General features: G+C 67.9%; 1 protein-coding gene across 2 annotated transcripts; it reads left to right on the top strand.

The window, feature by feature from the left end:
• Positions 1-10,465: 10,465 nt before the first annotated feature.
• On the top strand, positions 10,466-23,881 carry ESPL1 (extra spindle pole bodies like 1, separase). 2 transcript variants are annotated; one of them, XM_063359214.1, is made up of 31 exons: positions 10,466-10,519; positions 11,490-11,590; positions 11,691-12,794; positions 13,005-13,109; positions 13,292-13,421; positions 13,649-13,785; positions 14,013-14,206; positions 14,378-14,620; positions 14,832-14,976; positions 15,199-15,343; positions 15,438-15,577; positions 15,687-15,821; positions 15,902-16,021; positions 16,159-16,330; positions 16,539-16,667; positions 16,783-16,939; positions 17,257-17,366; positions 17,726-18,855; positions 18,932-19,274; positions 19,412-19,549; positions 20,295-20,508; positions 20,624-20,808; positions 21,817-21,944; positions 22,029-22,151; positions 22,228-22,383; positions 22,479-22,649; positions 22,744-22,848; positions 22,974-23,086; positions 23,164-23,247; positions 23,378-23,542; positions 23,650-23,881. In XM_063359214.1, the coding sequence occupies exons 2-31, from the start codon at positions 11,510-11,512 to the stop codon at positions 23,849-23,851; spliced, it is 6,504 nt and encodes a 2,167-aa protein (XP_063215284.1). In that variant the 5' UTR covers positions 10,466-10,519; positions 11,490-11,509; the 3' UTR covers positions 23,852-23,881. The 2 variants fall into 2 exon arrangements, with proteins under 2 accessions (XP_063215284.1, XP_063215283.1); XM_063359213.1 differs by having other exon boundaries at positions 22,971-23,086.
• The last annotated feature ends 591 nt before the right edge of the window (positions 23,882-24,472 follow it).

Genomic DNA, 24,472 nt, shown 5'->3' with positions numbered 1-24,472 from the left:
ACACATATGGTGTCACACACACATGCAGTGTCACACACACACACATGATGTCACACACACACGTGACACACACATATGGTGACACACACACACACGGTGTCACACACACACACGGTGTCACACACACCCATGTGACACACACACGTGGTGTCACACACACACGGTGTCACACACACCCATGTGACACACACACGTGGTGTCACACACACACGGTGTCACACACCCACGTGACACACACATATGGTGTCACACACACACGCGGTGTCACACACGCGCAGTGTCACACACACACACGGTGTCACACACACCCACGTGACACACACACACGCGGTGTCACACACACACATGGTGTCACTCACACGTGTCACACACACACATGGTGTCACACACACACGCGGTGTCACACACAGTGTCACACACGGTGTCATACATGGTGTCACACACACACACGTGACACACACACGGTGTCACACACACACACACAGATGATGTCACACACACACACACGGCGTCACACACACACACAGTGTCACACACGGTGTCACACATGGTGTCACACACACACACATGACACACACACACACGGTGTCACACACATGGTGTCACACACACAGTGTCACACACGGTGTCACACATGGTGTCACACACACACACATGACACACACACACACGGTGTCACACACATGGTGTCACACACACGTGGTGACACACACACATGATGTCACACACACACATGGTGTCACACACGGTGTCACACACACACAGTGACACACACAGTGACACACACACGGTGTCACACATGGTGTCACACACACACACACACGGTGTCACACACACAGTGACACACACACGGCATCACACGCTCACGGTGTCACACGCGGTGTCGCACCCCCAGGAGGGAGGGGGTGCCCTGACCTGCCCCCAGCCCCGCCCCCAGTCCCCGTGTCACCTCCCCAGTCCCTCCCAGTCCCCGTGTCACCTCCCCAGTCCCCGTGTCACCTCCCCAGTCCTCCCAGTGTCCGCGCCATCTTCCCAGTCCCCCCTGTCCCCACGTCACCCCCCCAGCACCCAACCGGGGCCATCGCTGCAGGGGGGACACCCCCGTGTCCCCCCCCGTCCCCTGTCACCCTCGTCTCCCCCCTTCTGCCACCCACGTCCCCCAGGGGTGTCCCCCCGTGCCACCCCCCAGTGCCCCCGTGTCCCCTCTGTGTCCCCCCAGGGGTGTCCCCCCGTGTCACCCCCCAGTGCCCCCGTGTCCCCTCTGTCTCCCCCCAGGGGTGTCCCCCCGTGTCACCCCCCAGTGCCCCCGTGTCCCCTCTGTGTCCCCCCAGGGGTGTCCCCCCGTGTCACCCCCCAGTGCCCCCGTGTCCCCTCTGTCTCCCCCCAGGGGTGTCCCCCCGTGTCACCCCCCAGTGCCCCGTGTCCCCTCTGTGTCCCCCCAGGGGTGTCCCCCCGTGTCACCCCCCAGTGCCCCCCTGTCCCCTCTGTGTCCCCCCAGGGGTGTCCCCCCGTGCCACCCCCCAGTGCCCCGTGTCCCCTCTGTGTCCCCCCAGGGGTGTCCCCACGCCCCCTGTGCCACCCCACAATCCCCCGTGTGCCCCCCCATGTCCCCCCACGTCCCCCTGTGCCCCCCCACGTCCCCTCATTCCTGTCCCCTTGGTCACCCCTGTGCCCCCCCCATGTCCCCCCGTGTGTGCCACCCCATCTCCCCCCACGTATGTCCCCTGTGCCCCCCCACGGCCCCTCATTCGTGTCCCACTGGCCCCCCCCGCACCCCCCCGTGTCCCCGTGTCCCCCCCGTGTCCCCGTCCCTGGCCCCTCGGGGCGGGGGGGGACCCGCTCGTGCCCCCGGTGCCACGTGGTGGCCCCCGAAAGGGCCCCCCCCCCTCCCCCGCCCTCGCCGCAGCCAAAAGGTCCCAATTAGCCCCGTAATTAAAACCAGCAGCTGCACCCCCCCCCCCCCCGCCCTCCCCGACCGCTGGCGGCCTCGCGCGGGGCCACACCGGAGGGGCCGGCCCGGGGGGGGGGGGACACACGGCGGGGGGACACACGCCAGGCTTTGCACGGCCACCGTGAGCCCCGTGTGTCCCCCCCACAGCGCCACCGTCCCTGTCCCCGTGCTCGTCCCAGGCCGGGGGGGGGGCGAGGGGGGAGCACGGGGCCCGTCGCACACAAGTGTGTGCAAGGCCCCCCCCCCCCCCCCCCCCCGGAGCGTGGGGCGACACGGGGCGTCACGGCGACACGCGTGTGTTCCCGTGTGCGGGGGGGCCGAGGGTGACGGGGGGGGGGGACTCGCGCAGGCAGGGACAGGCAGGGGACAGGGACAGGGAGAGGGATGGCAGGGACAGGGCAAGGGATGGCAGGGACAGGGATGGCAGGGACAGGGACAGCCATGGCACAGGCAGGGACAGGGACAGGGACAGGGCAAGGGATGGCAGGGACAGGGACAGGCAGGGGACAGGCAGGGGACAGCCATGGCACAGACAGGGACAGGGACGGGCAGGGGACAGGGACAGGGCAAGGGATGGCAGGGACAGTGACAGGCAGGGGACAGGCAGGGGACAGCCATGGCACAGACAGGGACAGGGACAGGGATGGCAGGGGACAGGGACAGCCATGGCACAGGCAGGGACAGGGACAGGCAGGGGACAGGGACAGGGCAAGGGGTGGCAGGGTCAGGGACAGGGACGGCAGGGACAGGGACAGCCATGGCACAGGCAGGGACAGGGACAGGGACGGGCAGGGGACAGGCAGGGGACAGCCATGGCACAGGCAGGGACAGGGACAGGGATGGCAGGGACAGGGACAGGCAGGGGACAGGGACAGGAGGGACGGGCAGGGGACAGGGACAGCCATGGCACAGGCAGGGACGGGCAGGATGGGCAGGGGACAGGGACAGGCAGGGGACAGCCATGGCACAGGCAGGGACAGGGACAGGCAGGGGACAGGGACAGGCAGGGGACAGGGACAGGGACAGTCACACCCCCCCCCCCAGGCCCTTCCTGGATGCCTGGCTCCCTCCCGGGGGGGGGGGGGGGGGGTAGATGCTGGGGGGAGCGCGTGGGAGCGTGCACAAGCGTGTGTGGACGCGCACGAGCGTGTGCAAGCGCGGGGGACCCCGCAGGTGCAGGAGGGCGCACGAGCGTGTGCAAGCCCGCGCAGGTACGGGGCACGCGGGAGCGTGCACGAGCGCGTGCGAGCGCGCCCGAGTCCGTGTGTCGCTCACGAGCGTGCACGAGCGCGTGCGTAAGCGTGTGCAAGCAGCGCGCGTGTACGCGGCACCCAACGCCTGTGTGCACAAGCACGCGTGAGCTCACGGGAGCGTGCGCACGTGGCTGGGAGCGTGCGCGGGCGCAGGCGGGCACGAGGGGCCATGCACGCGTGTGTGCCAGCGCACGCGAGCGTGCCTGCTCCTGCGTGACCGCGCGGGCCGCTCTCCCCACCCCGCGTGCTCGCACACGCGTGTGCCCTCCCCCTCCGGCGCCGTGCCCCGCGGCGTGTCCCCGCGTGCGCAGGCGTGTGCGGGCGTGCGAGGCCGCTGCCGGCAGCACCCGCCCGGCCGCATTCCTGCCCCCCCCCCCCACCACCGCTGCACCCACACCCCCGCCGCAGGCCGGGGCGTGCCCCCCCCCGCAACATGCCAGCGCCCGGTGGGGGGGGGGCCGGGGGGTGGGGGGTGACGGCGGGGGGGCCCCGTGGGTCGTGTCCCCTCCACGGGACGGTGTCTCGGCTGCATGGCACGGGGCCGCGTGGCGGCGCACGGCATCATCACACGGCTTCGCACGGCTTTACATGGCTCTACATGGCTCTACATGGCTCTACATGGCTTCACACGGCATCGCACGGCACCATCGCACGGCTTTACACGGCTTCGCACGGCTCTACGTGGCTGCACACGGCATTGCGCGGCATTGCACGGCATCGTCGCGCGGCCTCACGTGGCTTCACACGGCTTCACATGGCATCGCACGGCTTTACATGTGTCCACATGGCTTTACACGGCATCGCACTGCTTCACGTGGCTCTACACGGCTCTACACGGCTTAACGCGGCATCGCACGACATCGCACGGCAACATCGCGTGGCTTCACGTGGCTTTACACAGCTCTACGTGGCTTAACATGGCATCGCACGGCAACATCGCACAGCTCTACATGGCTTTACACGGCTTTACACGGCATCATCTCATGGCTCTACATGGCATCGCATGGCTCTACATGGCTCTACATGGCTCTACATGGCTTTACACAGCTTTACACGGCTTTACACGGCTTTACACGGCTTTACACAGTTTAACGTGGCTTTACCTGGCATTGCATGGCATCATCACATGGCTTTACACGGCTCTACATGGCTTTACACGGCTCCACATGGCTTTACCCGGCGTCGCACGGCATCATCGCATGGCTTTACACGGCTCTACATGGCTTTACATGGCTTTGCACGGCTTCACACGGCTTTGCATGGCATTGCACGGCTTTACACGGCTCTACACGGCTTTACACGGCTTTACATGCCTTTACCGTCCGTCACGCAGTACCATACGGCTTTACACGGCATCGCACGGCTTTACATGGCATTGCGTGTCTTTGCGTGTCTCTCCACGGCTTTATGCAGCTTTTCATGGCATTGCACGGCTTTACACGGCACCGCGCGGCGTCACACGGCTTTACACGGCTCTACATGGCTTTACACGGCGTCACACGGCTTTACACGGCACCGCGCGGCGTCACACGGCTCTACATGGCTTTACACGGCTTTACACAGCTTTACACGGCACCGCGCGGCGTCACACGGTGTCACACGGCGTCACACAGCTCTACATGGCTTTATACGGCGTCACACGGCTTTACATGGCACCGCGCGGTGTCACACGGCGTCACATGGCTCTACATGGCTTTACACGGCGTCACACGGCTTTACACGGCACCGCGCGGCGTCACACGGCGTCACACGGCATCACACGGCTCTACATGGCTTTACACAGCGTCACACGGCGTCACACGGCTTTACACGGCACCGCGTGGCGTCACACGGCTCTACATGGCTTTACACGGCGTCACACGGTGTCACACGGTGTCACACGGCACCGCGCGGCGTCACACGGCTCCATGGCCCTACACAGCTGTACACGGGGGGGGGAGAACGGGGGGGGGAAGGGGGACAGGACATGGGGGGGACGACACACGGGGTGACACATGGTGGGGGGGGACACGGAGGGGCACGAGGGGGACACGGGGGGAGGAACAGAGGGGGACGCAGTCGGGGGGCGTGGGGGGGGGACACGGGGGGGCACAAGGGGGACAGAGGGGGGAGAATTGGGGGGGGGAATGGGGTGGGACACGGGGGGGGACACACACGGGGGGGGACACACACGGGAGGGGAATGGGGGGGACACGGGGGGGACACACACGGAGGGGGACACACGGGGGACACACACACGGGGGGGGAATGGGGGGGACACGGGGGGGACACGGGGGGGACACACACGAGGGGGAATGGGGGGGACACGGGGGGAACACACACGGGGGGGACACACGGGGGACACACGGGGGGGACACACACGGGGGGGGACACACGGGGGCGAATGGGAGGGGACATGGGGGGGACACACACAGGGGCGACACACACGGGAGGGGAATGGGGGGGACACGGGGGGGACACACACGGGGGGACACACATGGGGGGGACACGGAGGGGGGACACACGGGAGGGGAATGGGGGGGACACGGGGGGGACACACACGGGGGACACATACACGGGGGGGGAATGGGGGGGACACACGGGGGACACACGGGGGACACACACGGGGGGGAATGGGGGGGGACACGGGGGGGACACACACGGGGGGGGACACACGGGGGACACACGGGGGGGACACACACGGGGGCGAATGGGGGGACACACACGGGGGGAACACACACGGGGGGGACACACGGGGGGGACACGGGGGGGACACACACGGGGGGGAATGGGGGGGGACACGGGGGGACACACACGGGGGCGACACACATGGGGGGGACACGGGGGGGGGACACACGGGGGGAATGGGGGGGGACACGGGGGGGGACACACACGGGGGGGGACACACGGGGGACACACGGGGGACACACACACGGGAGGGGAATGGGGGGGACACGGGGGGGACACACACGGAGGGGGAATGGGGGGGGACACGGGGGGGACACACGGGGGACACACGGGGGGGACACACACGGGGGGGGACACACACGGGGGGGGATTGGGGGGGGACACGGGGGGGACACACGGTGGGGGACACGGGGGGGCCACACACGGGGGGGGAATGGGGGGGGACACGGGGGGGACACACACGGGGGGGGACACACACGGGGGGAATGGGGGGGGGACACGGGGGGGACACACACGGGGGGGGACACACACGGGGGGGAATGGGGGGGGACACGGGGGACACACACCCCACACGGGGGGGGGGGGGGAATGGGACACACACACGCACAGAGGGGCCCCCCCGGGGGCGGGGCGGGGGCTGCGGGCGCGGGGCCGGGCCCGAACAAAGCGGCCATTGAGCGGCTGGGGGGGGGGGGGGGGGGGGGGGGGGGGGGCGGCGCGGAGGGGGGGTGGATTTTCCACCCCAAACTTTTTCCATGAGCCCAGCGGCTGCCGCGCCTCCCCCTCCCCCCATCCCTTCCCCCCCCCTCCCCCATTCCCCCCCTCCCCCCCCCCCTCCCCCCCCCCCCCCCCCCCTTCCCCCTCCCCTCCGGGGCCTCCCGGGGAAACTGAGAGGGCCAGGGGCTGGCGGGGGGGGGGGGGGCACACGCGTGTGTGCGGGGAGGGGGTGTTTGTCACCGGTGGGGACCCCCCCCCACCCCCCCGACACGCTTGCTCATCCCACCCACCCCCCCCCGACACGCTTGCACACGTGGCGTCGCGCGCCCTGACACGCGTGTGCCGGCTCACACACGTGTTTGCAGACGCACCGGTGCGTGTGTGTCGGTCCCCCCCCCCCCCCGGCCCCCCCCGCCCCCGGGCACACGCGTGTGTGTGGGGACGCGGCTGCTCCCACGCACGTTCCCGCGCTCCCCCGGACGTGTGCGTGTGCTCACGCCCCCCCCCCCCCCCCGCAGCTCACACTCACACACGGCCCCCCCCCCCACCTCCAGGGCCTCCCTCCCCGCCCCCCCCCGCTCACCTGGCGTGGGCGCGTGTGCGTCGCGTGTGTGCACGCGTGTGCGTGTGCGTGTGCGTGTGCCCCGCCAGGGCCCTGCACGCTCCCTCCTGTGACACCCCCCCCCGAACCCGCCACAGTTTTTCCCAAACCGCAGGACGACGCCGGCGACGACACGGCTCGGCACAGCGGGGACACGGCGGGGACACGGCGGGGACACGGCAGGGACACAGCTCGGCACGGCGGGGACACGGCGGGGACATGGCAGGGACACGGCAGGGACACGGCTCGGCACGGCGGGGACACAGCAGGGACACAGCAGGGACATGGCAGGGACACGGCTCGGCACGGCGGGGACACGGCAGGGGCATGGCAGGGACACAGGAGGGACATGGCAGGGACACGGCTCAACACGGCAGGGACATGGCAGGGACATGGCAGGGACACAGGAGGGACATGGCAGGGACACGGCTCAACACGGCAGGGACATGGCAGGGACACGGCTCGGCACGGATGGAACACGGCGGGGACACGGCAGGGACATGGCAGGGACACGGCTTGGCACGGTGCGAACACAGCAGGGGCATGGCAGGGACACAGGAGGGACATGGCAGGGACACGGCTCAACATGGCAGGGACATGGCAGGGACATGGCAGGGACACGGCTCGGCATGGCAGGGACACGGCAAGAACACGGCTTGCCACAGCAGGGACATGGCAGGGACACGTCAGGGACATGGCTCGGCATGGCAGGGACACAGCGGGGGACATGGCAGGGACATGGCAGGGACATGGCTCAACACGGCAGGGACACGGCAGGGACACGACTCGGCACGGTGGGGACACAGTGGGGACACGGCGGGGACGTGGCAGGGACACAGCACAGATGTGGCAGGGACACGGCTCAGCACAGCCCTGCCACCTCCCCAAGGGGACGGGGACACACGTGGCGGGGACACGCGTGGCAGGGACACGCATGGCGAGGGACAGGCTGGGATGGTGTGACCTGGGTGACACGCTTGCACACGCGTGGCGTGTCTGGGTGACACGTCTATGCCTCCGTGGCGTGTCCAGGGTGACATGCCTGCGCGTGCATGGCGTGTCCCGGGTGACACACGCCGAGGTGGCGTGTCCAAGGTGACACCCTGACGCCTGGATGGCGTGTCCTGGGTGACACGCCTCGCACACCCGTGGCATGTGCCGGGTGACACGTTTGCACGCCGAGGGTGGCACCCGTGTCACCCCGCACACGCGCCCGGCCCGCTGGGACACACGGGCTGGTGACACGTGTGCTCCGTGCGACACGCTGGCACACGGGTGGCAGAGCCCGGGGACACCCCGGGGACACCCCAAAGCCCCCCCGGGCACCCCCTGCCCCCCCCCACTTTGTGCTTGTCCCCCCCCCCGTGTCCCCTGTCCCCCAAGGGCCCTTGTGTCCCCCCATGTCCCACCCGTGCCACATCCCCGCGTCCCCCCGTGTCCCCCCACGTCCCCTGTCCCCTCCCAAGACCCCGTGTCCCCCCATGTCCCTCATGTCCCCCATATTCCCCGTGTCCCTCATCTCCCCCGTGTCCCCCGTGTCCCCCATGTCCCCCCACGGCCCTCGTGTCCCCCCGCGTCTCCCATGTCCCCTGTCCCCCCATGACCCTTTGTCCCCCGTGTCCCTTGTGCCCCCCATGTACCCACGTCCCCACGTCCCCCATATTCCCCATGTCCCGTGTCCCCCCATGTCCCCGTGTCCCCCCATCTCCCGTGTCCCCCATGTCCCCCCCCATGTCCCACGTCCCCCGTGTCCATCTCCCGTGTCCCCCATGTCCCCCCCCATGTCCCCCCATCTCCCGTGTCCCCCATGTTCCCCCCCATGTCCCACGTCCCCCGTGTCCCCCCGTGTCACGCCCCCCCCCTCCCCCCCCGCCGCGCTCCCCCCGCCCCATCGGCGGCAGCGGGACCCCCCAGGACCCCCCCCGTGGGGTGACCCGCGTGTGCGGGGGGGTGCAGGGGGCAGCAGAGCGGCCCCACCCCCGCACCCATGGGTGCTGCCACGTGCGCTGCCCCCCCCCCGCCCCCCCCCCCTCCCTGCTCAGCGGCTTTGGGCCGCAAATCCCCCGGGTCGGGCGGGGGGGGGCCCGGGGGCGGCACCGCTATGGGGCTGGGCTGGCCGGGACCCCGGCCCCACCGCCGTGGGGGGCTCCCCATGGCCGCCCCCGCCTGCTGCCCCCCCTGCTGCCCCCTTGCCTGCCCCCCCCCCTGCTGCCCCCTTGCCTGCCCCCCCCCTTGCTGCCCCCCCGCCTGCTGCCCCCTCTGCTGCCCCCTTGCCTGCCGCCCCCAGTGTCACCCCCCCTGCTGCCCCCCACCCTGCTGTCACCCCCCTTCGTGTCCCCCCCCAGGCTGCCCCCAGTGCCACCCCCCGCCCTGTCACCCCCAGTGCCACCCCCCGCCCTGCTGCCCCCCACCTTGTCACCCCCCGCCCTGTCACCCCCAGTGTCACCCCCCCTGCTGCTGCCCCCCCCCCTGCTGCTGCCCCCCACCCTGTCACCTTCAGTGGCACCCCCCGCCCTGCTGCTCCCCTCCCCCGCCCTGCTGTGCCCCCCCCCGCTGCTGCCGCCCCCGCCGCCCCCGCCTGAGCATCAAGTGAAGGGGGGGCCCGGCCGCCCCAACCCCCCCGAGGACCCCCCGGGGACCCCCCGGGCCGGCACCAGCGGTGAGTATGAAACTGAGGCACGGGCGGGGCTGACCTCCCTCTCCCCCCCCTCCCCCGGGCTGTGTGAGGCTGGGAGGGCGTTTGCACGGGGGGGGGGCAGTTGCAAAGGGGGGGACAATTGCATGGTGGGGTAATTGCCCAAGGGCGGGGGCAATTGCTTGGGGGGGGGCATTTGCACGGGGGGGGGGGGCATTTACACCACGCCCGGGGTATTGGGGGGGGGGGGGGTCGGCACAGGAACTGGGGAGGGGTTGTACAACCGCAGGGGGGGCATTTGCAGCGGGGGGGGGCTCCAATGGCTCGGGGGGGGGGGTCACAGCGCAGGATCGGCCCCACGTGCCCCTGTGACCCCCCCCCCACTAATCCCCTACGAGCCCTGGGCTGTGGGGGGAGACATGGGGCGGGGGAGGGGGTGTATGGGGCAGGGCTGTGGGGGCGGCACAGGGGGGATCTATGTGGCGGGGGGGGGGGGGGATCTATGGGGCAGGGACGCCCCCGTCCCCGCCCGAGGCGCCGTGCGCATGCGCAGCTCGACCCCCCGCCCGGGACGAGGACTACAACTCCCGGCGTACCCCGCGCGGGGCTGGCGCCGCGCGCTGATTGGCTGCGGGGGCGGTTTGAACCGGGCGCGCGGCGCGGCCTGTACCCAACGGCGGCGGCGGCGGAGCGGGGTGAGGCCGCGGGGGGGCCCCGGGCCCGGGGTGGGGGGACCCGAAGCGGGGCTGAGGGGGGCCCGCCGGGCTCTGGGGGTGCCTGGAGCGGGGCTGAGGGGGTGTGAGACCTCCGGGGGGGGGAGCCGGGAGAGGGGCCGCGGGGGGGGTGGAACTAGGCCGCAACGGGGCCGTGAAGGGCCGGGGAGTGGGGTTGTGGGGTGTGAGCCCTTGGGGCGGGGGGAGAAGGGCTGTGGGCCTTAGGGGGGCTGGAGAGTGGAGTTGGGGGGGTGTAAGCCCTTGGGGGGGCCGGAGAGTGGGGTTGGGGTGGGGTGGGGTGGGGAGACTTGCAGGCCGCGGGCCTGGGGGAAACCAGACCGCAATGGGGCCGTGAAGGGCTGGGGAGTGGGGCTGGAGGGGGCTGTGAGCCCCAAGGTGGGGCAAGGATTGGGGCTGGGGGGGGAGAGCCCTCGGGGGAGGCCGGGAGAAGGGCTGGGGTGGGGTGGGGGGGCTGCAAGCCCCGGGGAGGAAGACTTGAGGGGGCAAGACCAGGCCTCAAGGGGGCTGTGAGCCCTCCAGGGCAACGGCGAGTGGGGCTGGGGGGGCTGTATGCCTTAGGGGGGGGCGGAGAGTGGGGATGGGGGAGTTGTGAGCCCTAGAGAGGGGCAAGGAGTGGGGCTGGGGGGGCTGCCTTCACCCAAGGGGCTGTTGAGTGGGCCTTGGGGGGGGTTGTGAACCCTAGAGGGCCAAAGAAGGGGGCTGGAGGGGCCTGCTGTCCCTCAATGGGGGGCAAGGAGTGGGGCTGGGGGGGGGCTGCCATCCCCCGAAGGGCCAGGGATTGGGACTGGGGGCTCTGGAGGGTGGGGCTGGGGGCTCCCAGAGGCTGGAGAAGAGGGGGCTGGGAGCATTGAGGGGGGCCTGAGAGTTGCCTGCAAGCATTGGTGCAGGGGGGGGGCTGTGGGGGTCTCACACCTTTCCCTGCCCGCCCCAGTCACCAGCCTGGTGTCGCGTATGAAGCCCCCCAGAGGAGCTGATCCTGCCGCCCCGATGGAGGGTGGGGAGGGCATCACCGAGCTGCTCACCGAGCTACGGGTGAGCCGGGGACTGGGGGGGCTCCGCTGCCGGCCCCACAGAGGGGGGACGACCCTCCCCTAGGGTGGGTGCCAGGTGTCTGACACCCTCCCCTCCTCAGGAATGCCTCTGCTGCTCCCCGGGAGATGCCTCCGGCACCAGCCAGGCCTCCCGGCTGCAGCGGCGCCGGGTCTGCGACAGGGTGCTGCGGGTCTGCGTGGAGCGCATGGCCCAGCCCGGGGGCTCCCCGGCACATGCCACCAGCCTGGTGGCCCTGGCCGAGGAAGCGTGCCAGGGCTACCTGTCCACCGTGCCACAACCGGCTCCCCTCTACTTGGAGAAGATCTTGTACCATCTGCTGAGGAACGCGGCCATGCGGGGGAGCGGCGAAGCCTGCTGGAGGGTGGCCAATCTCCTCCGTGCCCGGCTACTGACTTACCGCCCCGGCCAGGTGCCCTCCAAGGACTTCACGGCCATCGCCTACAGCAGCTTCGGCGTCCTCTGGAAAGGGGCAGATGCCCTGGCTGAGCCTGAGCGGCCGCAGGAGGAGGGGAGAGGCGTCCTCTTGGTCCGTCTGCGAGCCCTGCGCTTCCTGCTGCTGCTGGAGGAGGACGGGGCAGCCTTGACGCTGCTGCAGCCCCCCTTCTTCACCTCCCAGACGGCGCAGCAGGCGGCTGCCGCCGCTGCCTTGTATGAAGCCCAGCAGACGTCATCCTCATCTTTCCTGGGCCGACAGCTCGGGGACTGCTTGCTCGCGGCGCTGCGAAAGGAGGCGACTGAGCCGCCCAGCCTCCAGCAATCCCTCTGCTTCTTTGAGCTCACCCTGGAGCAGTGCCGGCATCTCTGCAAGAGCGGAGAGTACAGGGAGGCTGAGGAGGCAGTGAAGGGTGCGAGGGGATTTCTGGGGACCGCAGGCGGCTCTGCAAAATCTTTCCATGACCCCCTGTCCCTCCTGGAGGCTGGGGTCCAGCTGAGCCAGGTGCTGGCCAAGAGCACTGGCCCTGCGGGGCCACCCTTCTCCCAGGCGGCGGCGGCTCTCAGAGCGGTGATGGAGGCCTCAGAGCTGTTCCTCAGGGTGCTGGCCGAGAGCTGCCAGTTCCTCATCTCCTCCCTTGGTGAGTATGTGAAGAGGAGCAAGCAGCAGCCCTTCGGCCGGGAGGACGTACTCAGCCTCTGCGCCTTCACCGAGGGGCACTACCGTGTCCTGCACCGACTGCTGCGGAGGGTAAGAGTGGGGCTGGGCGCGGGGCGACCTCGTACTGTGGCCTGTCAGAGCCTCTCAGCAGCTGGAGGATTCCTAACCCTGCTCCGGGCTGGATGCTCCCCTTAATCTATCAGCAGAGTGTCCCTCTCTGCCGTCCCCGTCCTGAGCAGCAGCACACGGTGCTGCCCGGGCCCCACAAATGCCACTTTTCTCCCTCCTTCCCCTCTGCAGGTTCCTCCTGATGGTGTCAAACAAAAGCTCATGGTGAAGCAGCTGCTCTACCACAGCCTCCAGCTCTTTGCCAGCGTGGCCTACGACGCCTTCCAGTGCTCCCAGGTACCGGTGGTGGAAGGGACGGTCACCCTCCCTGGGGGTGGGTGAGACCCTCGAGGTTCTGGGTGGCTTCTCCCTTCAGAGGTGGCACGTTGGGGTTGGAAGGGGCTGCCCGAGCCACCCCGGAGGGTGTCCTAGGGGTGCCCGGCGGCCTCTTGCCAGCCACCCTCTTCCTCTGCCCGCAGCCGTCGCAAACATCGGACTGGCTGGGACTGGAGCAGCTGACGATGGGCTGCAGGAGGAGCGTGGCCTGGATGCTGGAGGCGTTGGAGGGGCTCCCCGAGAGCGAGCGAGCCAAGTACCTCGATGTCACTGGTCAGTGCCACGGCGGGTGGCACTAAACCTGGCTCCACAGCCCCGGCTCGGGCTGAATACGGTCACGGAGCTCACTGTCTGTGTCCCCGGGGAGCAACCGGGGGGTCGCTGTCGCAAAGTATGCGGATGGTGGGGCCGGGGCAGAGGGTGACGGTCCCTGGCAGGACAAGGAGGCGGGTGGTTGTGTCTCCATCGCATCTCTAATATTTGGGCTTTGCTCATGGCAGCGTCATGCACCTTCAAGCTGGGCTACATCTTCTACAACCAGAACCTTCACGAGGAGGCCAGCGCCGTCTGCGAGCTCTTCTGCGCGAGGCTGCAGGCGGCAGATGCCTACGCGTGTCCCGAGATCCCCCCGGAGCGGGTGAGCGCTCCTCTGACGCTTCTGGCAGAAACGGGGCTGAACCCAACTCTCTGATCCCGGTGCCGGGCAGGAAAAGGAGAGGATGGGACCAGCTGTTGCTCCCCAATTCCCTGCTCCGAGGTCTTCCCTTCGCCCGGGCGGGGAAGGGGGCTGCGGGAGGGGACACGGGAGGCAGGGGTTTCGGTCCTGCAGGGCGATGAAGCCGGTTCTCTGTGCTCTCCCCGCAGCTGCACAAATGCTTCAGGCTGCAGGTGGAAAACTACCGCAAGCTGGGGCGGGTGGAGAGAGCCCTGGAGTGCGTGGTGCAGTGGCTGGTCGCGCTGCGGGGCCGCGTCGGGGAGCTGCTGGCAGAGCCCGTCTCCCTCTGGGTCAGAGTCAAAACAGACGCTGCCAAACAGGGGAATGAGGAGTCACGGCTACGGTGAGACCTGGAAGGTTGCCCAGTGCGTGGGGGGTGGATGCTTCTCTTTTTTTTTTTTTTTTTTTTTTTTTGAGAGCTGCGGTTCCCAAGCTGGTAAAATGATGATGTTTCTCCCTGCGAGATGTTCCTGGCCCCACAACCCCCCTGCTACAGCTCCCGTTTCCCCCCCAGGACGTTGAAGGAAGGTTTGGAGGGGCACAACCTGGACACGGAGACCTTGGTGACCATCCTCTTTGCGGAGTTAAAGGCCTACAAGACCGTCCGAGCTGACACAGGGCAGGAACGCTACAACGTCCTCTGTGACCTGCTGGAAATCTGCTCGGAGGAGAGCGGCCGCCTGCACGAACGAGCCGTCGGCTTGACGGAGCTGGCCCAGGTCTTGTGCTACCGCAGCTACGCCCAGCAGACGGAGTGGTGGGTGGATGCCGGCCCATCGTGATCACCTCCCTGTGTCCCTGAGAGTCCCCGGGGAGCATTTGAGGGCCCCTGGGGCAGCGGGGGGGAGTTTTAAGAATCTGGAGTGTTATTGCTCCGTTTGGGGTCCTGGGGTGTATCTGTCCCTCCTCTTAAAATGGCCGGGGGGTTTTGGGGGCAAAAGGCTGTTTCTAATCCCTCTCTCTGGCAGCTCCTCCCTGGACTCGGTCCACGAAGCCTTGAGGCTGCTGGAGTTGGTGCCCAGGAGCGCCCAGAACCGGGACCGGCTCCTCGACGACCGGGCGCAGGCTCTGCTCTGGCTCTACATCTGCACCCTGGAGTCCAAGCTGGAGAAGGTGTGAGGAGGGCGGTATGGGGGAGGGGGCTGTGGGGTGCCAAAACAGGTCCCGATCTGGAAACACGGGGCTCCGCGCACGTGTGTGGTGCCCTCGGCCTTGCCGTCAACGCTCAGCGCTGCACCGCAGCCACCAAAAGCTACACGGACCCCACTGGCAACCCCGTGGTGTCCCTTAATGTGTGTCGTTAAAGCGTTAACAGCCTTCTCCCTGCTGCTGCAGAGCATCGAGAGGGACCAGAGAGCCAAAGCTCAGGGGGTGAAAAACCTGGATGACTTTGAGCCCAACGACCTCAACTACGAAGGCAGGCTGCTGGAGGACAGGTTCCTGTACGACGGCATCGCCTTCAACCTGGCAACAGAGACCGGTGAGGACCATGGCAGGTTTAGGCTCTTTGAGGAGGCTCTGCAGGAGCTCTGGGTGTTGCGTTGGGGTGTCTCAGACCCGGGGTGTCCCTTCAGCTCTCTCCAAAAGCCTGGATGATGCCTTCATGCTGTGGAAGCAGCTCCTGGAGACACCGGGCGTCCCAGCCGTGCGCAGCCCTGAGCAGACCGTGGCCTCCCTGCACCTCCTGGCAGCGCTCTACAAGCTGATGGTCAAGGTAACGCGGCTGGGGGGGCGGCTGGGGGGGGGGCAGCCTCCCCGGGTGCACAGAGTCCCTCTGAGGGGGGTGTCTGAGTGTATCCTCGGGGGTTTTCCTTGCCCCCCAGCCCTTGCAGGCCATGGAGAGCTACCTGCTGGTCAGAGCCCTGTGCAGCGCGCTCGGGGACAGCCTGGGCACGGCCGGTGCCCTCTGCCAGGTCACCAAGCTGCTCTTCCAGCTGGAATGTCCCAGTTACGCCCAGGTAAGGGAGGGAAGGGGCCACGGGGCGAGCTCGGACCATCCCCGAGGCTGCAGCCCTCATGCCGGCGTCTGTGTTTCCAGCTTTTCCTGGAGGAGACGGAGTCCTGCCTGCAGAAAGCCGACAGCAGCAACGATTCCTACCTTCTGCTGCAGCAAACCTGCCTCCTGCTCCGCAGCCAGCTCTGCTGCGTCAACCGCCGGGTAAGGCCCCAAAAAACCCTTTTCTGCCTCAGAAGTAGTGTCAGAAGGTAAGAGGAGCCTGCAGCAGCTCTGGCTGTCACAGTACCTCTCGCTGGGGACCTTGGGCACGGGGACAGAACGTTTTTCTGCCCCTGCAGATTGAGGAGGGTCTCGCCCTGTTGCTGGGGGTGCTCCAGAACCCGGCTCTGCAAAAAATCACCAAGGTCTGGTACCTTCTGCGAGCCCACGTTCTTCGGTTGGCGGCCGTCTACCTGAGCCTCCCCCCTGCCTGCCTCTCGCTGGAGCTCCGGCAGCGGATTTTCGGACAAGGTGAGTCGTTGAGGCGGGGTTTAAAACCCTCCCAGTTTGAGCAGGCTGACAGGGGTCGTGGGCAAAGCTCTGTGCAAATATTTCACCTCTGGGTTTCTCCGAACCAGCCCGTTTTTGGGATGAGGAGAGGGAACGTTGGGGAATGGCTCTGTGCTGGGGCTGGGGAGGGTCTCGGTCGGTGCCGATACCCACGGCTGCCCTCCCACAGGGTGGAAGACGCCCGAGACGGCTCTCGCCGAAGCCCACAAGCTCTTCCGCGGCGTCATCCTCCTGCTGATGGGCGGCAACGTGCTGGGCTGTCAGACAACCGCCTCCGACGCCCAGTTTGTGGATTATGGTGAGCCGGTTCCTCGCGCGGACCGAAACCCAACCGCTCCTCCGGAAAGAGTCAGGCTCCTCGCCTGCCTCTCTGGGAGGAGCAGCTCCGCTCACCTCCCGGTCCCGCCTCGTAGGGGACAATGTGCTGCTGAAGTGGCACGTGCTGGGTGACATGCTGGCCTGCTCGGAGCACCTGGTGGCCCTCCTCAGCAGGCTGGAGGTGGTGTGTAAAGCCAAAGCCTTCTGCTTGGAGGCCGTCAAGCTGGCCATGAAACTGCAAGCCATTCGGTGGTGAGTTGACCATGGAGGGAGGGGGGAAAACAGCCTGGCCTTGCTCTTGGGTGGTGCTTGGGTCCCCTGCGGCTGCGGGGGACGCTGGCATCTGTGTCCCTTGGTGGGGGGCTGGCCCTGGAGGGAGGGTTTGGTCCCTTCTTGGCTCGCTCTAGACCAAGAGCTGCTCTGGGGGGTGTGTTATCCCATGAATTCGGCTCGTTGGCTCAGACGCGAGGCCATTCCTCGCTGCCTCCCTCCCACACGGCCCCGGGGATGGAGCGGTGGGTGTTGGGGGGGGCTCTGAGGGCTGGTTTTTCCCCCCCGCCCCCTCCTAGGTGTGCTTCCTTCCTGGTGCTGAAGGCCCAGCTGGAGCTGCAGCAGAGCGAGCTGGAGCTGAGCCACTTCGACCTCCAGCAGGCTCTCTTCCTCCTGGAGTCCGACACAGGTGAGTCCCCGCTCCGGGCTCGGAGGAGGGGAATGGGACGGGGGCTGAGGTGAGCCCCGAGTCCGGGCAGTGCCGGAGGTGCCCCTTTTGCGCCTGCTTTCGGGCTGGGGTGAAAGATCTGTCTCGCGCAGACACTGCCAGGGCAGCCAATCCCCATCACCCAGGAGGGTGCAGAGATGGGGGGTGACTCTCAGCCAGGTTTTGGTTCATCGAGCGACTGTTCCATCCCATAAAGACGCAATTGGGGAGAGCGGGAGTGTTGGGTCCGGCTTCCCGCACCCCTCCTGGGGCTGGCTCAGTGGGAGCTGGGGAGGGTTGCGCAGGGAGGATGCTGGAACAACCCTCCCCTCTGCCCGCAGAGTTTAAAACCAGCAAGAAGCAGAAGAGCCAGAGAAAAATTCTGCCCAGGAAAGGCAAACTGGAGGACAAGAAGCCCCGGGACCCTGTCTCTGAGCCCCCCAGGGAAGAGGACGGTTTCCTGAAAGGCCCCGAGCTGGAGTTTGTGCCCACAGCGAGCGGGGTGGAGAAGGCGGATGCTCTCATGGCCTCACCGGAGCTGAAGGTCCCGAAGAGGAAGAGACTGGCCTTCCTCGCCCACCCAGCGACCTGCCCCTGCTGCCTCTGCTCCGACCTGGCCCTCTCGGCGCTCTGCCTGCGCTGGCTCCTCTCCTGCGCCCGGAGCGAGCTGGCAGCGGGCAGCGCGGCCGAGGGGCTGGCTCTCATCCACGCCGTGCTGCCGCGCTGCGCTGCCGTGGCCGCCCGCTTCGCCGCCCTGCTGCGGGACAAGCTGCAGGGCAGCTCCGTCGGCCGGGACCTGCCCGCCCTGGAGCTGCTGCACGATCTGGTGGCCGCCGGCTACGCCGCGTTGGCCCTTCAGAGCCTGGCCAGCCCCCAGCTGGCAGAGGAGCTGCAGGAGGAGCTGGAGACGGGGTTGACCTTCCTGGCGTCTTGCAGACCCCACTTGCCCAACCTGGAGGTCTCCAGGGCCAGCCTGCTGCTCACCAAAGCCATGGCTACCATTTGCCGCCTGGCCTCTAAGCACGGGGACTCCATGGATGGCGTCTTTGCCAGTTCTTGGACCTTGCAGTTGCCCGTGCTGCCTCCGGCAGAGCCCAAAGAGGCGACTGTGCCCCAAACCCTCAAATCGGACAAGGCTCAACCCCAAAAGCGCAAAACCAAGCCCACGTTGGCCCCTGCCATGCCCAAGCCCAGAGTGAAGAAGAACCAGAGAGCGAAGCCACTGTCTGTCCCCGACGCCGATGACATCTTTGCGCTGGGTGACTCGGACAGCGAGGTGCCCCCCATCGTCATCCGGCCGGCCACGGTGCCCTGCACACCCTGCCAGAAATCCCGTCCCCACGCCAGGGCGCGCGCAGCCCCTGCTTCCCGGACTCCCTTCACCATCTTCAGTGAGTCCTCCCCACCAGCCAGCAAGTCCCGGCTCCTGCGAGCCCCCAAAGCCTCAGGGAGAGTCAAATCTCGCCTAAAAGTGAGTGGGGAGGGGGGTGAGGGGCCACCCAATGCGCCCGGCACAGCCCTGACACCCCCTTGTCCCTTCTCTTTAGGTGATGTTCAGCGATGACAGCGACGTGGAGGGTCTTGAAGCGGGGCTGACCCCCACTGCCGCCACCACCACCCGCAAGCCATCCCGTGCCCCAAAAGCCCTGTCCCCCAAATCTATGGGGTGCGGCGGTGCCCAGCCCCGGAGAGGGCGGCCGGGCACCCGCCGAGCCGGGGCTACGGAGGAGAAAAGGGAGCGGGTGACCCGCAGGGCTCCCGGCAAGAGAGCCGAGGAGGAACGGGAGCTTCTGAGGGCCATCGAGGAAGAGGAGAAAGAGAAGGTGGAGGAAGAGCTTGATCTCAGCTTCAAGGTCTTGCGGGCCTCTGAGGAAGAGGAGGGAGCCCCAGGTGAGCTGGGCTACTCCAGGGATTGATGGAGGTGGCGGGGGGGTGTCTTACCTTCACGCACCCCAAAGCGGTTGCATCGGGCTGTCCCCACCGTTGCCACCGCTCCGGTGACCAGGCGCCTCTGTCCGTCCCCGCAGGCAGGACACGGCGTCCCCGGTGCAGGCAGGAGGAGCAGGAGGACATCGGGGATGGCCCGGCAGCGCGGTGGTGGCCCGACAGCGGGGACCCCCTGCCCGTGGAGGGGACCCTCTCCTCCCCCCGGCCCGCGGCTGGCGGTGAGCACCCGGCACAGTGGGGGCGGAAAGCTAAAGCTGAGGCTGTCCGTGAAGTGGGTGGCACCTCTGCCATAAAACATATTTAAATAACGTATAAGCAACATAAAAATGTATTTAAAATGGGTAAAAAAAAAAAAAAAAAAACCTCTACGGGCAGAGGGGAAACCTGGGGAGGAGGAGGAGGAGGGGCTGCTCCCTGGCGCCGGGGAAAGGAGTTTTAATTTTTGTCTCGTGTTTCGTAGAAGGGTTTGGGTCAAAGGGACCTTTAAAGCCCATTTAGTCCAAGGCCCTGCCGTGGCCGGGGACGTTCTCACCCACATCGGGTTGCTCGGAGCCCCGTCCAGCCCGGCCTGGGGTGTTTCCAGGGACGGGGCTTAACTTTCCGCCGGCTGGATACGACCCAAATCTATTTTAATTGGTAACGAGTTTGTTTTCCCCCAAACTGGGTTTGTTCTGGCTGGTGGGCGACCTCCTTGTCTTTATCTCCACCCACAGGGGGTTGGTCTCCACCCACAGGGGGTTGGTTTTTTGGTCCTATTTCCTCCTCCTTTCCTGGGTGAGCGGCTGGGTGGGCGTCAGGCTGTTGGCCAAGGGTGACGTGAGGCTGCTCCGTGCCTGGGGGTGCTGGTTTTGGACTGGGAGCTGGTGGTTGTACCGGGGACGCCACGTCCCTCCCCTCGCCGCGTTGCCCCGAGGGCTCCCTGCCTGATCCTGCCCCGGGCTTTTGCTGCTTTGTCCCTTCCAGGCGTCCCCTCGCTGGACACCGTCCTCGAGCTCCTGAAAGAGGCTTTCAACCTCGTCAGCCACTGCCCTCCCGGGGCGCTCTACAGCCAGCTCTGCCGCCTCCTGGCCCTGGGCCTGGGCAACCAGGACCCCCTTTCCACTGCCTACCTGCTCTCCGAGTCCGTCTCCGTCACCACCCGCCACCAGCTGCTCAGCGTCATCCACAGGAAGATCCAGTGAGTCCCTCGGCGTCCCCTCCCAGCGCGCGACGGAGAAGGGGCTCGCCCAGCGCCACCGTAGCCCCATCAAAGGTGATCCTTTCGGGGTGATAATTCTCCTTTCCCTCCGCAGCAAAGAGAAGAAGGCGGTGGGGGACGTGGCGGAGCAGCTCCAGGGGCTCTCCCTGCGGGAGGGGAGCTCTGCCCAGCGCAGCCGCCACCTCGCCGAGCTCCAGAGACTCTTCGCGTTCAGCGCGGCGGGGCTGGGGTGCGGGGAGCGGGACGCCTTCCGCGCCCAGCTGCAGCAGATCCCCGCCGGTAAGAATCACAGAATCACCGAATGGGTCGGGGTTGGAAGGGAGCTCTGGAGGTTGTTGGTCCAACTCGATGGCCGAGCGGGTCACCCCGAGCTGGGTGGACACCTGGAGGCATCCAGCTGGGTTGGAATCTCTCCGGAGCGGAGACTCCGCACCCTCTCTGGGCAGCCTGTGCCAGGGCTCCGCTGCCCTCCCAGCAAAGAAGTTTTTCCTCGTGTCGAGATGGATTTTCCCATGTCCCAGCTTGTGCCTGTTGCCCCTTGTCCTGTCCCCGGGCACCACTGAGAAGAGTCTGGCCCTATCCTCTCACCCCCCACCCTTTAGCCATTGCTGAGCGTTGATGAGATCCCCCCTCAGCCTGCTCTTCTCCGGGCGGAACAGCCCCGGGGCTCCCAGCCTTTCCCCAGCACAGAGATGCTCCAGCTCCTCATCATCCTCGTAGCCTCCGCTGGACTCTCTCCAGCACTTCCCCGTCCTTCTGGAACCGGGGAGCCCCAACTGGCCCCGGCGCTCCAGCCGCGGCCTCCCCAGGGCAGAGCAGGGGGGGAGGATGAACCTCCCTCGCGCCCCTGGCCACCCCAGGAGGCCTTCTTGGCCATGAGAGGACACTTGCTGGCCCACGGGCAACTTGTCCCCCAGGACTCGCGGGTCTCTTCCCCCAGCTCAGCCCCCGGCCCGTACTGGTGCGGGGGGTTCTTCCTCCCCGGGCGCAGCACCCTGCTGCATCTCCCGGGGTTCCTCTCCCCCCAGCTCTGCGCCTGGCCGGGTCTCGCTGGGGGGTGGCGCGGCCTCACTGGTGTGTCCCCCCCTCCTCCCAGTGGCGTTTCACCAGCAAAGGTGCCGGGGGGGCCGCTCTGTCCCCTCCCCCGGGGCCCTGATGAAGATATTGGGCCAGACCCAGCACCGATCCCTGGGGAACACCGATAATTTGGAAAGGGGCCACCTCGGGGGTGCCGAGTGACCCGTGGTGGCCTCGGGGCTGTCCTTAAGGTCTGGCTGTGACTTTCAGGGGTGACCGTCTGCGTCCTGACCCTGGCCGGCATCCAGCCTGGCTCGGCGGGGGACACGCTGCTGCTGACGCGGCTGGAGAAGGACGCGGCTCCCCTCAGCATCCGCATCCCCACCGCCCTCGGCAAGGTGAGGGCAGGGGGTGGGCGAGGAGTGGGCCCCCCCCCCACCCCAGCCTTCGGGGCTTGTGTCACGGCTCTTTTCCTCTTCCAGGTCCCGCTGCGTTCGGTGCTGAGCGACTTCGAGGCCATCCTGAAGGAGCAGAAGGAAGCCAACGGCTGCACGGACAAGCAGGACTGGTGGCTGCGCCGCTCCCAGTTGGACCACAGGATGAAGGTTGGGGGCGGGGGGAGCACAGCTGGGAGAGGGTTTGGGGTCCGCACCCCACCGCTGACTCCCTCGTCTCTTGCAGAGCCTCATCGAGACCCTGGAGACGCAAGTGCTGGGCTGCTGGAGGGGGGCCCTGCTCCCCGCTCCCCCCCAGCCCGCTCTGGACGAGGAAGTCGCCCTCTTGCACCCCCAGCTCTGCCGCTGCGGCTGGAGCCACCCCCATCCCGCCCTGCTCAAGGTGCCTGGCTTGGGGCAGGCGTTTGGGGAGCCGAGCCCCTTGTTTTGCCACCCCTCACCCCCCCCCCCCGCCACTTCCTTTCCCCCCCCCACCAGGTGCTGCTCAACGCCGCTCCCCTCCTCGCCCCCGAGGACGTGCGAGCCCTGGCCTTCGGCCTCTGCCCCGCGCAGCCCCGCCAGGCTCAGCTCCTCTTGCAGGAGGCGGTGGAAAAGCAGAGATCCTGCCCCGCGCAGCCCGGCGGATCCCTCGTCCTGGTTCTGGATAAGGTGAGACACATTTCCCCGCCACCCCACCCCTTGCTGCTCCTTCATCGCTTCCCGGCCCTGCTTCCTCCTCTTCATGCCTTCCTCTTCCTCCCAGCACCTGCAGAAGCTGCCCTGGGAGAGCATGGGCTGCCTGAAGGCTGTGCCCGTCACCCGCCTCCCGTCCCTGCGCTTCCTGCTCAGCTACTCCCTGGCACAGGCGGTGAGAGAAGACGGGGGGGGGACCCTGCCTCCCCCAGCCCCCCTGGGATTTGGGGGCACCCCCCAAACCCTGGCTCTGGGCTGACCCTCGCTCCTTTCCACCCCCCTCCCCGCTCCCTCCAGCAGCGCGCAGGGTCAGTGCTGAGCCGCGGCGTCAACCCCAGCAGCACCTTCTACGTCCTCAACCCCCACTGCAACCTCCTGGGCACCGAGGAGCGCTTTCGGGGCTGGTTCGAGAGGTGGGTGCGGAGCTCAGGGTGGCTCTGGCGGGGGGGCTGTACCCCCCCCATACCCCTTCTAACCCCCTCTCCTGCAGCGAGCCCGGCTGGAGGGGGGTGACCGGCGCCGTCCCCAGCCCCACGCAGATGCAGGCGGCTCTGCTGGAGCACGATCTCTACATGTGAGTGTCACCGGGGCTCCCTGGGGACACCCCGTGGGGTGGGGGGGGCGGGTATGGGGGCAGCTGGGGCTCACCCTGCTTTGGCTGGGGGTGGGCGGGGGGGATGGTGGTGGAATGTTTCTCCCTGCAGCTACGCGGGGCACGGAGCGGGCGCCCGTTTTCTGGACGGCCAGACCATCGCCCGGCTGGATTGCCGCGCCGTGGCCCTGCTCTTCGGCTGCAGCAGCGCCGCGCTCGCCGTCCGCGGCAGCCTGGAGGGCTCCGGCATCGTCCTCAAGTACATCATGGCCGGCTGGTGAGCCCCGGGGGGGGGGGGTTTCCCTAGCCTGGGGTGGGGCGAGGGGTGTCCCATACCCATCCCTGGGGTTTTTTTGGGGGTGTGACGCCCCTCCTGCCTTTCAGCCCCCTCGTCCTGGGCAACCTCTGGGACGTGACGGACCGGGACATCGACCGCTACGCGCAGGCGCTGCTGCAGGGCTGGCTGCGGGGGGGCTCGGGGGCCCCCCTCCTCGCCTACGTCGCCCAGGCCCGCCAAGCCCCCCGCCTCAAACACCTCATCGGGGCCGCCCCCGTCGCCTACGGGCTCCCCGTCTGCCTCCAGTGAGGGCTGGGGGGGGTCCCCGCTCCCCCGGGTGAGGGCTGGGGGGGGGGGGGGGGGTGTCCCTTATTCCCCCAGTGAGGGCTGGGGCTTCCCTATTTGCCTCCAGTGAGGACTGGGGGGGTCCCTGCTCCCTGCAGCAAGGCTGGGGGATCCCCCTCGTCCCCCCCCAGTGAGGGCTGGGGGGGTCCCTATCTGCCTCCAGGGAGGGCTGGGGGGGGTCCCTGGGGGCTGCAGTGAGGGCTGGGGGGAGCGGTTCTCCAACCCCAGGACACAGAGCAGGGTTGGGAGCGGGGGGTGCCAGTGTCTGCGCCCACTTTTAGTCTGTTTTGGTTTATGCACCTGGTTTTATTTCCCTCTTTTCTGACAATAAAGCTGCTGCCTTTTGACCTTGGCTCCCCACTTCTCCCCTCTCCCCCCACCTGGGGAAGACTCCCGAGGCTCCTGCCCCCTGCCCTCCTGCTGGAGGGCACCCAGAGCCCCCCCACCCCGGGTTTTGGGGGGGGGGGGGGGACCCCAGCAGTCCTTGGGGGGGGGGGGCACGCTCCTTGCTGAGGGTGGGTCCCCGTGTCGGTGCTCGGCTGCAGCCTCTGCCCCTGGGGGGGGGGGGACCCCTTTCCCTGGGGG

This window comes from Chroicocephalus ridibundus, chromosome 24 (assembly GCF_963924245.1).
Source record: "Chroicocephalus ridibundus chromosome 24, bChrRid1.1, whole genome shotgun sequence".
Classification (NCBI taxonomy): Eukaryota; Metazoa; Chordata; class Aves; order Charadriiformes; family Laridae; genus Chroicocephalus; species Chroicocephalus ridibundus.
This window is presented reverse-complemented; position numbering and strand designations above follow the sequence as displayed.